Genomic DNA, 14,641 nt, shown 5'->3' with positions numbered 1-14,641 from the left:
ATGCTAAATTATGTCCAGCTACTTAAAGCAATAGAGGATGATCTCTCACGGTGGAGGCGCTTACCCATATCACTCATGGGGAGGGTTGCCACAGTTAAAATGATGGTTCTATCTAAAGTAAACTACCTGTTTTCAATGATACCCACTAAACCATCCTCCAGCTGGTTTAAGTCACTGGACTCACATATATCTAAATATTTATGGAAAAATAAGCCATCACGTATCAGTCTAAAAACTTTACAACAGACTAAAGATAGAGGAGGATTGGAGCTACCCAACTTTAATCATGTTTTCTTAGCTAACAAGCTGCAGCATATCTCCAAATGGCTTAAACCTAGCAGTCTGGATAAATCATGGTTAGATGTAGAGCAAGCATTGTGTGAGGATGTGTTTATCTCTGATCTGCCATTCATCAGCTCAACCATCAAAACACATACGTGTTTTAAAAGCATCAATATCAGTTCCTCCTTAGTGGCTTGGTGGGATTTTCTAAAAATAACCAAATCCTCACTTTTTCCATGTAAGTTTACACCCCTCTGGAACAACCCTGACATCCTGCAAAACAAAAAGCTTATCAATTTTATTCAATGGAAAAATAAAGGAATAAAACAGTTAGAACATATAATAGAAAATGGAAACTTCTTATCATTTAATATTCTCACTTCACAATATGGAATCAGTAGCAAAACATTTTTAGAATATCACCAGCTTAAATCTATTATATGTAAAAAATATACCATTAATCAATTAAACTTACAGCTACCTATTAGGGTGGCAGAATTCATGAATCTCAATGCCCAAAGCTATTATCAAAAACATATAGACTATTATCTAAACTAGAAGACTCAATCTGTCTTCCAACTTCAAAATGGGAGGGTGACTTATCCAGTAACTTTAATAAAGATAAATGGTCACAAATATGTTTAAACACCTTTAAAATGACTAAAAATTCAAATATGCAACTAATACAATTCAGAATTCTGCATAGAACTCATTATACAGGACAAAGGATGTTCAGAATGGGTTTGTCACAATCAAACATCTGCACACACTGCAATGAAAACACACCAGATAACTACCTCCATGCCTTGTGGTCCTGCACACCTGTCCGCAGGTTCTGGCTTCAGGTATGTGTGGACATGTCAACATGGTTTAAATGTAATATTCCTACAATCCCCGCACTATGTCTACTAGGTGACTTGGGTGACATTAATATGGCAATTAACTCTGCACACATGATACGCACAGCATTATGCATCGCAAAGAAAACTATCCTTGTGAACTGGAAAAACAAAAATAATCTGTGTATTCAGCAGTTTAGGAATCTCTTAGTTGACCACATCAGTAATGAGACAATGTCTGCCTCCTTAAATAACTATTCGGCTGAATCTCATTCCTTCTGGTCCCCTGTGCTTAGTTCCATCACTTAGTGTAGGCGGAGGACTGTGACCTCGTTGCTATGGGGGTTTGAGAAATGGCCGGGAGTGACTGGTGGTTGCGGGTTCTTTGTGGTTGCCCGTGATGCGGGACCGGGCTGCTCTGCGGTGGGGGTGGCTCTGAGTCTGTCCCCGTCGGGGGTTGTGGGGGCCAGCGGTTGGAGTCGCCTCGTGGCGGGGGGTGAGGCCACTGGTGGTGCCTGGGTTGGTGGGCGTCGGTCCTGAGCCGGGTGGCCGGGCTATTCTGGGGCGGGCTGGGCGGGGGTTCTGGGCTCTGGTGCCTGGGGGTGGTCCTCCTCCCTCCGGGGTGGTGGGCTCCGTATGTGCCTGGGGTCTGGGCCTGCCCGGATGTGCTGCCATGGTGTGGGTTGGTGCATGCCCTGGTGTCTGGTTGACACCCTGGGACCCAGGGTATGGCCCGGGGGCAGGGGGGGTGTAGGGGTTTGAAGGAGGGCTGAGTGGGATTCGGGGGATTATAGGGGGAGGTGCTGGGGTGTGAGACAGGGATACTTGTATGTTGTGTGTGTGTCTATACTGTGGATGTTTGTGTGAATGGGGGGGTATGTTTGTGTGCGTGCGTATGCATGTGTTAAGATGAGTGGGGGTGTGTCTGGGGAGTGAGAGTGGGAGGGTTGGATGCTGTGCGAGTGTTTATATTTTTTGGGTGGGGCTGAGAGGGCATATGTGAGTTATGATGAGTAGGAGTATGCAAGGAAATAGGTGTGTGCATGTGTTTCTGTGTGTGGTTGGGGCGGGGTTAAGTGCGCTTGTGGGGGGGGGCTTGGGCGGGCCTGGGGGTGGTGGGCCGTGGGTCTGCCGCTGTCCCCATCCTCTCATTCCCCGTTAGGGGTGTGGGAGGGTGGGAACTTTCTGGGGTGGGTGGCGGCTCACTGGCTGCGGTCCCTGAATGGCCCGGTCGTGGGGGGCGGCCTCTCCTGGCCTGTCTTGCCCTGGGGGGCCTCCTGGGGAGCAGGGGTGCCTAATGCCACTAAAGGCTCATCATCCAGAGGGAAGTTTGCTTCCCTCTGGACGTACATCCCCGGACCCCTCTTACTTCCCGCTCTCTCTGTCTCACACACACACACACGTAGGGAGTTGGGAGGCGTGGGACCATGAGGGGTGGAACGGAGGAGACCATTCAGTGGTCTCCTTGGATGCACCCCGTGGCTGCTCGCCTCTCAGTTTTAATTGCACCAAGACACCAAAACACAAGAAACACAACACACAAACAACACCTGGGGGGCATGGCATGCGGTGCATGGCGGGCGGGGCCACTTAGGTGGCCCGGCTCGCAGCTCATTGCAGTCACTGCCCCTCAATTTTAATTGCACACAACACACACTACATAAACAGTCAGGAGCGGGGAGGGAGAGGGTATTGGGGACCTCTCACACCCCTGCTCCTCCTGTGTGTGGCTGGGGGCGGGCAGGAGGGGGGGGTTGCCCCGGGGCCGGGTCCCGGGATGGCTGCGCTGGTGGGCTGCTGGCTCTATGGGGGTTGGGGCCCGCTGTCCGCTGGTCCGCCTGGGGTGTCCCCCACGGGGCATGGTGGGAGGGTTGTGTGTGGCGTGATTGTGTGGTGGTGAGCGATTGTGGGTGCGGCACGGGGGAGGGTGTGGGGTTATATGGGATGCAGGTTGAAGTAGATGGGGAGTGGGGGGAGGGGGCCGATAGCACCCTGGTTCCCGGGGTGTGCGGCTGGAACATCGGGGTGTGTGCTGGCCTACGCCGGGTGGCTGTCTGGGGGGGCCTGGTCCTCCTGGGCATGTTGCGGGCCCTCTGCCTTTGGGGGGTGGGGCGGCCGCCTCTGGGCTCCTGGGGCCCTGGGCCCTTCGCTTGGGCTGCCCTGGGTGGGCCGGTCCCTGGCGGGGCCGGCGGCTGCTGATCTTGGCCCACTGGGGCCTGTGCCCCGGGACCGTGGGGGGCTCTTGCTGGGGCTCTTCTCTGCCGCCCTTCGGGTGGAGCTGGAGTTGTCTTTGTGGTGGGGTGGCATGGGTTGGTGCTCCGGGTCTGCTGCTGAGGGCCCGGCCCAGGCCCTGGTCTGCCTCTGGCCTCCGTGGAGGCGAGGTCGCATTTGCATGATCTCACTCACCACTCTTCATCACTGATCACTTGTTTCTCATGCTCTGCATGCTGACACAGTCACTGAGTTGTCTAGTGGGTTTTTAATATTAAGGGATAATTATTAAAGAAAGAAAAGGAAAAAAAAAAAAAAAAAGAAAAAAAATTGTATTTTTCCTGTGAGTTAGTATCTGGTCGCTGTTATGTCTTTTTGATTTGATTTGGTTATTATTTAAAAACTCTTAATGACTGGCAGCCCTGTTTTTTTTTTTTGTTTTTTTTGTTTTTTTTGTTTTGTTGTTTGTTTGTTTTTTTCTGTGTGTGTGTTTCTGCTTTTGTAAAGTTGTAGGAAATTTTCTGGTGTGTTCATGTACAGGTGTAACAGTTTGTTGTCTGGTGATGATGTGGATTGAAGGGTCGTTTTCCTTCTGTCTGTGATCTTTTTGTCTCCTTTCTTCTTTCCCTTTTGCTCTTTTTTTGCTATTTTCCATCTTTTTCTGTCCCCTCCGGTCAGGTCCAGCAAGATTACATAGATTCCGTGATTCAAAGTAAATAAATAAATAAATTAATCACATTATCAAGAGGAGCCTTACCCATAGGCCTCCCCTTGGTAGAGCAAATTTGTTCAGCACGATACAGCAACCAGATTATCATTTTGCTGCTATGATGCTGGACAGGACAAGTTAAAAAGAAGAAGAAAAAAAAAAAAAGGATTAAATTGCATTGTAAGCCCAAGGTTTTTGAGAGGAGATTTTGCTAGCAACCATTCATAATTTCAGATTGAAGAAAAGCCTTTTTTCTCCCCCACATTAGAATGATGTTAGCTTTTGGGAAACAAACATCTGCACAGATGCCGTTGCCATGGTAACTGCTGAACAAGCTTGGAAAATGAGAGTGTGCAAATGAAGCGAAAGGTGCCTTCAACATCACAGGTAGACTATATTTCTCTTTCTTTATATTGTTGTTATTTAAATTGCCTTGCAAAACACAGACTTTAAAGTTAATCATATGAACTTCATCTGGAAGCATCAGAAGAAACTTCTCAATCTGCAGCTGCAGAGGAGAATCTTTACCTGTGGAATCTTCCACAGCCGAGCTGGTTTCTGATCACCATCAGCAGAGATTTTTAATGGATTTTAAAGTTGGTTAATTGCAGTTTAATTTTTTTTTCTTTCAGGTGCAACTTCTCCAAAGCTGGAGATTTAGTCTACCAGTGTCCTCCACTGGCAGACTGAAGCCAAACATTATTGAGGACATTTCTTCTTTTTTTTTTCAAATAAAAATCTATGACACTTTACAAAGTTGTGAAACTGTATGAAATCAGTAACACAATCACTATACTTGCTGCACCAGCACCCCTTCCCTCACATGTTTCCATTAACACATACAAATGTAGCTGTGAGTAGCCAACTACTGTCATTACAGATTGGTATACTTTAAATTACACCATGATCTAGTTACCTAAACCAGTGTTAACAGCTCCCCTTTATCATCTATATGAACAACAGACGATGTTAACACCAGGTAGAAAATGTTTCCTTTATTGAACACTACCAAAGATGAGACAGGGATGGCAGACGTGCAATGATGAAACCGTGTTAACGTTACCTCTGATGCATCAGACAACCACAGCCAGCAGATGGCGCTCTCAAGTGTTTCCACACAGTTAGATGATTTCAGGCAGCTGTGTCAAATTTGACTCGATGTTTCATGAGGCCTCAGTTTCTAGCGATTCCACTGAAACTGTTTTGGCTTCATATATATAAAATAAGAAATCATTGTTTCACCTAGGCTTTTGACTTTAGGTTTTTGCATGTTTGCCATTTAGTGATGGAAAGTGGCAACAAGTTTCAACTCTCTGGAGACACAGTCTGGTGCTTGTGACAATTTTGCAACTTTGACACTAAGAGGGTTAACATGATAATGGACATATAGCTTAAATTTTTCCCATTACTCTCTTCTATGAAAGTAACTGTGCATTTGTTTTTCTTCCAAGGCTATAACAGATGCTACCTTGTTGGCCATGACTGGGGTGGGACCATAGCGTGGCTGTTTGCCATTCACTATCCTGAGATGGTGACAAAACTCATCGTCCTCAACTGTCCCCATCCTACTGTGTTCACAGGTATGATTTAAGCATGTTCAAGCCAGCAGATCATCAGACATTCCTCTTTGTTTTGTTGAAGGAAAAATTGTTTATACTAATACTAATAATACTATTTCAATTTAATCTTTTCACCCAAATGGTCGAACTTTTTTGCCTTCAGAGGAAACTGATAAAGATCTAATTACGGGAAGCTGATATAAAGCTGGAACAGCTTGTTTCTAAGATGGCGCTGGTGTGTGTGGCCTGCTGTCCATCACTGGCGCATCTGTCTGTGTTTGTTCTATTATTGTTTATTGTTATTCAAAATAGCAGCTCCCAGCTGATGTACAACTGTCAAACTCTCCTGGATCTACAATACTCTACCAGTTTTAACGATGATGAACAGAGCTTTGCCCCCTTTCTTGTTCGGGATACCTGCCTACTTTTACCGCACCACACTACCACCTTCCTGGAGGAAACACCAAAGTCACCGAGACAAGCACAGAGGGAGACTGATGAAACTGCAAACCCTTTTGGTGCATTCTCCTGTGGCTTCTGTGGCTTCCAATGGAGTTCCATGTAATTTATTTCCTTCTTGCCACTCACTGGAGCCCATCAAAGCCCGGTTGGTACCTGTTGTTGGCCTGACAGAGCCACCATATCAACTTCACCTTCCCTGCTCCCCTTGCCCCTGGCAGGGAGAGGTAACCGCTCTCAGTTTTGCTCTGGTTAATGCAAGGTCTTTTTCGAGCAAAACTTTTACCCTAAAGGACTTCTTCACCTCCAGCAGACTGGATTGTCTCTCTGTGACGGGGAGACCTGGGTGACTGTGGGTGAGGCGAGCATCTTTTCTTTTAACACTAGCTGCTTTTTTAAACTCCCTGCGGACGTAGTGTTGAGGAGGAGGAACGGCAACTGTGTACAGGACAATGTACAAATGTAACAACTTTTTTATCTCTCCTCATTCTCCAGCTTTTAACTTAATCTATTTGAACTTGGTTGCCCTTATCCTCTACTGTATTAAGGGCGGCTGTAGCTCATGGGGTAGAGCAGTCGCCTTCCAACCAGAAGTGTTGGTGGATAATTTCCAGACTTCCCTGACTACCTGCCTAAATGTCCTTGGGCAAGACACTGAACCCTGCGTTGCCTCCCGATGTGTTTATTGAGGTGTGTGAATGGGTGAATGTGACATGCAGAGTAAAGCATTTTGAGTGGTCAAGCTGTGTGCAGTTATCTATGCCCACCCAAATACAATAAGGACTTTTTAAACAAAATTTCTGATCTTTTGGCTGAACTGATTCCTATGTATGATCAAGTCCTTGTTATTGGGGATTTTATACATGGACAAAGGATAAATGTCTGCTGTCCTAAGAGATCATTAACATATTCTTTTCTAACTCTAATAAACTATTTTAACTTTACACAGCGGTTGTGCTCCTCCTTGAGCTGCCACCTTACAGTAGTGGAGGAGTTTGCGAGTGCTAATGATCCTAGTAGCTATGTTGTTGGGGGCTTTACGTCCCTGGTAGGGTCACACATGGCAAACAGGTCTCTAGGGGAGGGACAAGGCAAAGCGTGGCTCAATAGACCCCTATGATGAGTCAAATCAGTAGATCCAGGTTTCCCTTGGCCAGACGTGGGTCATCAGGGCCCCCCTCTGGAGACAGACCTGGAGGTGGGGCATGGAGGTGAGTGCCTGGTGGCCGGGCCTTTGCCCATGGCCCCCGTTCAGGCTTTGCCCGAAAGGGTGACATGGGCTCCCCCTCTCGTGGGCTCACCACCTGCAGGAGGGGCCATAGGTGTCTGGTGCAGTGTGAGCTGGGAAGTTGCTGACCCTGGCGGTCTGTTCCTCAGCTGCAGAAGCTAGCGCTAGGGACATGGAATGTCACCTCTCTGGCGGGGAAGGAGCCTGAGCTGGTGTGCGAATTTGAGCGGGTCCAGCTAGATATAGTTAGACCCACCTCGATGCACAGCTTTGGCTCAGGAACCACTGTCCTCTCTAGGTTGAGACGCTCTGTGATCTGGGAAGTGCTCAGAGTAGAGTTGCTACTCCTTCGCTTCAAGAGAAGCCAGATGAGGTGGCTTTGGCATCTGGTAAGGATGCCTCCTGGACGCCTCCCTGGTGAGGTGTTCCGGGCATGTCCCGCTCAGAGGAGGATCCGGGAAAGACCCAGGACACGTTGGAACGACTACATCTCTCACCTGGCCTGGGAACACCTCGGGATCTCCCTGGACGAGCTAGTGAATACGGAGAGAGGGAAGTGTGGGCTTCCCTGCTTAGGCAGCTGCCCCCACAACCTGACCAGGGCATGCTCATTGCCCCCCGACTTGGTGCCTGTGCGTTGGGGTTTACCTCGGTGGACGAAAGGGTAGCCTCCCTCTGCCTCCAGTTGGGGGGAACGGGTCCTGACTGTTGTTTGAACTGCTGCTTGGTGCATAAGCACATAGTACCCACACTTTTTGGAGTCCTTGGAGGGGGTGTTGGAAAGCACTCCTTCCGGGCACTCCCTCGTTCTGTTGGGGACTTCAATGCCCACCTGGGCAATGACAGTGAGACCTGGAGGGGTGTGATTGGGAGGAATGGCCCCCCTGATCTGAATCTGAGTGGTGTTTCGTTGTTGGACTTCTGTGCTTATCATGGATTGTCCATAACGAACACCTTGTTCAGGCATAAGAGTGTCCACATGTGCACTTGGCACCAGGACACTCTAGGCCGCAGTTCGATGATCGACTTTGTAGTCGTGTCGTCGGACCTTCTCAATCCCACGAACACATCTTCTGATGGGAAAGCAGAGTCTGGGGTAGCTGGTGCTGGCTCTACCATCTCTGGGGTTGAGGTCGCTGAGGTGGTTAAAAAGCTCCTCGGTGGCAAGGCCCCGGGGTGGATGAGGTCCGTCCAGAGTTCCTTAAGGCTCTGAATGCTGTAGGGCTGTCTTGGCTGACATGCCTCTGCAGCCTCGCATCGACATCGGGGACAGTTCCCCTGGACTGGCAGACTGGGGTGGTGGTCCCTCTCTTAAAAAAGGGGGAGCTGGGGGTGTGCTCTAACTACAGGGGGATCACACTCCTTAGCCTTCCTGGTAAGGTCTATTCAGGGGTGCTGGAGAGGAGGGTCGGTCAGATAGTCAAACCTCGGATTGAGGAGGAGCAGTGTGGTTTTCGTCCTGGTCGTGGAACAGAATTTCTAGGCGCAGCCGAGGCATTGAGGAGATCCGGTTTGGTGGCCTCAGGATTGGGTCTCTGCTCTTTGCGGATAATGTGGTTCTGTTGGCTCCATCGGGCCATGACCTTCAGTTCTCACTGGAGCAAATCCCAGCTGAGTGTGAAGCGGCAATGAGGTCTTGCCCCAAGTGGAGGAGTTCAAATATCTCAGGGTCTTGTTCAGGAATGAGGGAAGGATGGACTGGGAGATGGACAGGCGGATTGGTGCAGCGTCTGCAACGTCTGCAGTGTTGCGAACTCTGCATCATTCTGTCATGGTGAAGAAGGAGCTGAGCCATAAGGCAAAGCTCTGGATTTACCGGTCGATCTACGTTCCTACCCTCACCTCACGAGCTGTGGGTGGTGACCGAAAGAACAAGATAGAAGCGGCCAAAATGAGTTTCCTCCGCAGGGTGGCCGGGCTCTCCCTTAGAGATAGGGTGAGAAGCTCTGGGATCTGGGAGGGGCTCAGAGTAGAGCCGCTGCTCCTCCACATCGAGAAGAGCCAGATGAGGTGGCTCGGGCATCTGGTCAGGATGCTTCCTGGACGCCTCCCTGGTGAGGTGTTCCGGGCACGTCCCACTGGAAAGAGGCAAGACCAAGACACGCTGGATGGACTACATCTTGCAGCTTGCCTGGGAACGCCCCTGGATGAGCTGGTGAATGTGGCCGGGGAGAGGAAAGTCTGTGTTTCCCTGCTTAGGCAGTTGCCCCTGCGACCCGACTCTGGATAGCGGCAGAAGATGGATGGATGGATGGATGGATGGATTTTGACACTATTTTTAGATCATATGCCAGTGCATATTTTATTTTACATTACATGAACGACAAGTTTGTATTTTGGATTCTTTTACTGAACTGCTTTTACATACAGTTCAAAGAGTTTATAAAAGCAAATATTTTTTAAGAGTTTTTTTTAGTCTGGTTTTAAGTCTTTTAAGACATTCTTTTCTTTGGTATGGTGGATCACAGAACATTGCTATCCTATTTAGAGCATTATGTAGGTATTCAAGATGCTGCCCTCGACTGGTTCAGGTACTACTTAGCTGAGAGAACTATTTGTGCCAGCCTCAAATTTTTTAAATCCTCCAGTGCTCCTCTTGTCATGTGGGGTCCCACAAGGCTAAATTCTTAGGCCTTTGCTTTTCTTATTATGTCTCCTCCCTCTGTGGTCTTTTTTTAGAAAACACAAGTGTGCTTTTCATTTATTTTCTGATGACAGCCAAGTTTATATGCCTCTGGAACAAAAGGACTCCTATTCCCTGAAATTGTTGATGCAGCACCTTGAATATGTAAAGTCCTGGATGGCTTTAAACTTTCTGCATTTTAATGACAAAAAGACAGAGGTTTTATTATTTGGTCTTAGTGTAACCTGTCACGGTTTCTGGGTTTTGGTGGGTGTTTTGATTGTTTAGGATTTTGGTTTTTGTCATGATTAGTTTGGTCATGTTCTTGGTTTGTAGTTCTTATGTTCATGCTTTAGTTTTCAGTTTTGTCATGCTTGGTTTTCCCTCTTGTGTTCCTGTGGTTTTCTGTTCCTGCCTCGTTAGTTCACCTGGTCTGATTAGTCATCCACCTCACCTGTGTCTTGTTACTCCCTCTGTGTATAAGTACTCCCGGTTTTCAGTCATTCATTGTCAGATCCTCATTTTGTCATGTTTGGTTTTTGTTCTCTGGAGTTTATCCCCGTCGTCTGTGGTTCCCTGTCGTGAGTTCCTGGGTAGTAAACCTTTTAACCTGCACCAGTTCTGCCTCCTGCCTGCATTTGGGTCCTCACCTCCACCGCCATTCGTGACAGTAGGATCTGACCACAACTGGACCCAGCAGGTTTGATGGCTTGGCGTCAGTATTACGATCCGGGGGTTGCTGACTGGTTCCCTACGGTGGAGGAGCCAGACCCGTGGTTTCCTGATCCTCCTCCTACAAGGTCCAGGAGGAGGAGGACGTCCAGGAACCAGGGGCGACAGCCCCTCGAATACATGACATCAAGCGAACTGGTGGGAATGCTCCTGGGACTGGAGACGGAGTGGGAGCCGCAGGATTATCCAGAGCGGTCACCATTCTGGGGAACCAGACTGGCGATTAGCCCCAAACCACTGGGGCGGTCTGCATCTCGGAGGTCAACACCAGCTCCACGGTCCACATCTCGGGTGACGCCATCTGCTGTACTGTCACGGTTGCCGCCACCAGCTCCCAGGCCTACGTCTCCAGCTTCGCCTCCTGCTCCAGTGCCCCAGCTCTCCACGCCGGCTCCCAGATCTGCTCCAGTGCCTCAGCACCCCACGTCTGCGCCAAGGTTCTGCCCTGCTCCGCAGCGTCCGACGCCGGCTCCGAGGTCCTGCCCTGCTCCGCAGCGTCCGACGCCGGCTCCGAGGTCCTGCCCTGCGCCGCAGCGTCCGACGCCGGCTCCGAGGTCCTGCCCTGCGCCGCAGCATCCGACGCCGGCTCCGAGGTCCTGCCCTGCGCCGCAGCGTCCGACGCCGGCTCCGAGGTCCTGCCCAGCTCTTCGGCGTCCCACGCCGGTGCCCAGGTCCTGCCCAGCTCTTCGGCGTCCCACGCCGGTGCCCAGGTCCTGCCCGTCTCTTCTGGTCCCTGTCCCTGAGGGGGTCTCCAGTGGTGACGCCTCTCTTCTGATTCCTGTTCCTGAGGGGGTCTTCAGTGGTGACGCTCCTCTTCTGGTCCCTGTCCCTGAGGGGGTCTCCAGTGGTGACGCCTCTCTTCTGGTCCCTGTCCCTGAGGGGGTCTCCAGTGGTGACGCCTCTCTTCTGGTCCCTGTCCCTGAGGGGGTCTCCAGTGGTGACGCCTCTCTTCTGGTCCCTGTCCCTGAGGGGGTCTCCAGTGGTGACGCCTCTCTTCTGATTCCTGTTCCTGAGGGGGTCTTCAGTGGTGACGCTCCTCTTCTGGTCCCTGTCCCTGAGGGGGTCTCCAGTGGTGACGCCTCTCTTCTGATTCCTGTTTCCGAGGGGGTCTCGGGTCGAGACGCCCCCTACCCGCAACTGGTGCCCGACAGAGAGATCCTGTCTGCCCGTCCGCCGCCAGAGATCCTGTCTGCCCGTCCGTCGCCAGAGATCCTGTCTGCCCGTCCGCCGCCAGAGATCCTGTCTGCCCGTCCTGCCCGTCCGCTGCCAGAGATCCTGTCTGCCCGTCCGCCGCCAGAGATCCTGTCTGCCCGTCCGCCGCCAGAGATCCTGTCTGCCCGTCCGCCGCCAGAGATCCTGTCTGCCCGTCTTCCAGAGCGACGGTCCAAGCCTGCTCGGCCTCTGGTGATCCAGCCTGCTTGTCCTCCAGAGCGCTGGCCCAAGCCTGCCCGTCCGCCTGAGATTCGGCTGTCTTCACAGCCTCTGGGTCGTCCACCGGAGGTTCTTCCCCGGTCCGTCCGGCCCCCCGGCCGGCCTCCTGACCTAATCCTGCCGTCTGTTCTGCCTCCAGGTGGCTCCCCCTGAACTTTGTCCTGGGGCCTGTTTTGTTTTGGTCGGTCCCTCCTCCGGGCCCCCTCCGCCCACCCTGGGTGGCCTGCTTGGGGTTTTTCTCTTTTGTGGACTTTGTTGGGCCGTCTGGTATCCGGCCCTTGAGGGGGGGGTTCTGTCACGGTTTCTGGGTTTTGGTGGGTGTTTTGATTGTTTAGGATTTTGGTTTTTGTCATGATTAGTTTGGTCATGTTCTTGGTTTGTAGTTCTTATGTTCATGCTTTAGTTTTCAGTTTTGTCATGCTTGGTTTTCCCTCTTGTGTTCCTGTGGTTTTCTGTTCCTGCCTCGTTAGTTCACCTGGTCTGATTAGTCATCCACCTCACCTGTGTCTTGTTACTCCCTCTGTGTATAAGTACTCCCGGTTTTCAGTCATTCATTGTCAGATCCTCATTTTGTCATGTTTGGTTTTTGTTCTCTGGAGTTTATCCCCGTCGTCTGTGGTTCCCTGTCGTGAGTTCCTGGGTAGTAAACCTTTTAACCTGCACCAGTTCTGCCTCCTGCCTGCATTTGGGTCCTCACCTCCACCGCCATTCGTGACAGTAACCACTGAATCCTCCGCTGTTTATTTTGGGCCCTCTGGCACAATTTGTCAAACTGACTAACTAATCTGGGTGTAAAATGGCAGGTTAGTGCAGTGGTGTGTGTGCGCCATGTTATGGCTGTGCCGTGGCCTCTGCAGCTATTCACAGCTGTTTTAGTCAATGGTTTGGTTCCCCCCGGGTGCTGCGGTATGTCAGACGCGTCCCAGAAGCGCTGGTAGTAAATCAGATTTGTTTCCAGTGAGGGTTGGATTCCACAGTGTCTTGCTGGAGAGATTTTCTATCGCTTATCCGAGATCGGGTCACGGGGGCAGCTGTCTAAGGAGGATCACTAGGTGTTCCCAGGCCAGCCAAGACATGTGGATCCTCCAGCGTGTACGGGGTCTTTCCTGGGGCCTACTCCCAGTGGGACGTGCCCGGAACACCTCACCAGGGAGGAGTCCAGGAGCATCCTAACCAGATGCCCAAGCCACCTCATCTGGCTCCTCTCGATGAGGAGAAGCAGCAGCTCTACTCTGAGCCGGATCACCAAGCTTCTCACCCTATCTCTAAGGGAGAGCCCGACCACCCTGCGGAGAAAACTCATTTTGGTCGCTTGTATTTGCGATCTGGTTCTTTCAGTCACTACCCACAGCTCGTGGCCATAGGTGAGGGTAGGAACGTAGATCAACCGGTAAATCCAGAGCTTTGCCTTTTGGCTCAGCTCCTTCTTCACCACGACAGACCGATGCAGAGTCAGCATCACTCGGACAGCTCTTGCAAAAAGGGGATGTCAGAACTATCTGATCCTGTTTGGCTGGCTAATTTAGGGTTTTAGTTGACACAATGAAGTATTTGAACGAGCTGAACACGAGCCTTCAAGGGCAAGATGCAGTGGTAAGCCCACTGTTTTCATATATAAAAGCCATTGAAACCAAACTTTTTAGAAGGTACATGTCACATACACCACCCATTACCACACATTTCCCAGTGCTGCAGAAAATAATGACCAGTTTTTCACATAAAAATATTAGTTCACAAAACAGGAGGTATGCAGTAGGCATTTCATCTCTGGGGTGAAGAGATTAAACAATGCTTTTGGGATTTTGCAGCCATTGAAAAGGAGATTCCGCTTTTTTCCTCACCTATTCCAGCAGACCCTGATGATGCTTCACCTGTAGCTGGAGCTCATGGAGCTGCATTGTGACAAAATAAAAATGCTGAGCTTGTTTGGCCCAATGTATTTCTGAGAGAGGACATTCTCGGTTATGAACTTTAACAAGAGCCATGTGAGGACAAGAGTAAGTGACTTTCACCTGCGTAACATCTTGTGCATCAAAACCACTGCTTTTTGAGCCAGACCTGGACTACGTATTGCAGTCCAGATCTCAGTATCACCCTTGACATAAGTGCAGGCAACTTATGTGCTTTAGTCATTTGTAATGAGTAAATTGTAAAATATCAGTGATGTCAGGCTGGATAATCGGCCCTCACACATTTTCACCTTCATTGCAAAACGTTTGGCACCCCCTGATAGAAATATGGTCAGAGATAAACATTTCACAGCTACTAGTAAGCAGCGCCCCTCTGGTGACAACGGGAACATGTTATTCAAAAGGTTTGGGTAAAGTGTTTGTCAACACAATCTTGGTCCAGAAGGATGGAAAGACACTTCACCCTTCTTGTCTCCAGTATCGGCATCGCTGGGGTATGAATGTTCAGTTGTGGTCTGAGAGGCCGTAGGCGCTCCCCCCCCCCTGATATAATTTGACAGGTGTAATATAAGTCCTAAATAACCATTCATGCTATAAAAGTCTATCCCTGGTGCTTATTGTTTGGGTTTGAGCCAGAAGACATGTCCTTGCCAATCCT

At 50.1% G+C, this 14,641-nt stretch overlaps 1 protein-coding gene across 1 annotated transcript in view; it reads left to right on the top strand.

Moving 5' to 3' along the window:
- Window positions 1–14,641, top strand: part of ephx4 (epoxide hydrolase 4) — a 101,686-nt gene that overhangs the window by 40,779 nt on the left and 46,266 nt on the right. The window contains exon 4 of the mRNA XM_042005731.1: window positions 5,493–5,621. Coding sequence (XP_041861665.1) covers window positions 5,493–5,621 — 129 coding nt within the window. The remainder of the gene's footprint in view (window positions 1–5,492; window positions 5,622–14,641) is intronic.

This window comes from Melanotaenia boesemani, chromosome 14, assembly GCF_017639745.1.
Source record: "Melanotaenia boesemani isolate fMelBoe1 chromosome 14, fMelBoe1.pri, whole genome shotgun sequence".
Lineage (NCBI taxonomy): Eukaryota > Metazoa > Chordata > Actinopteri > Atheriniformes > Melanotaeniidae > Melanotaenia > Melanotaenia boesemani.
This window is presented reverse-complemented; position numbering and strand designations above follow the sequence as displayed.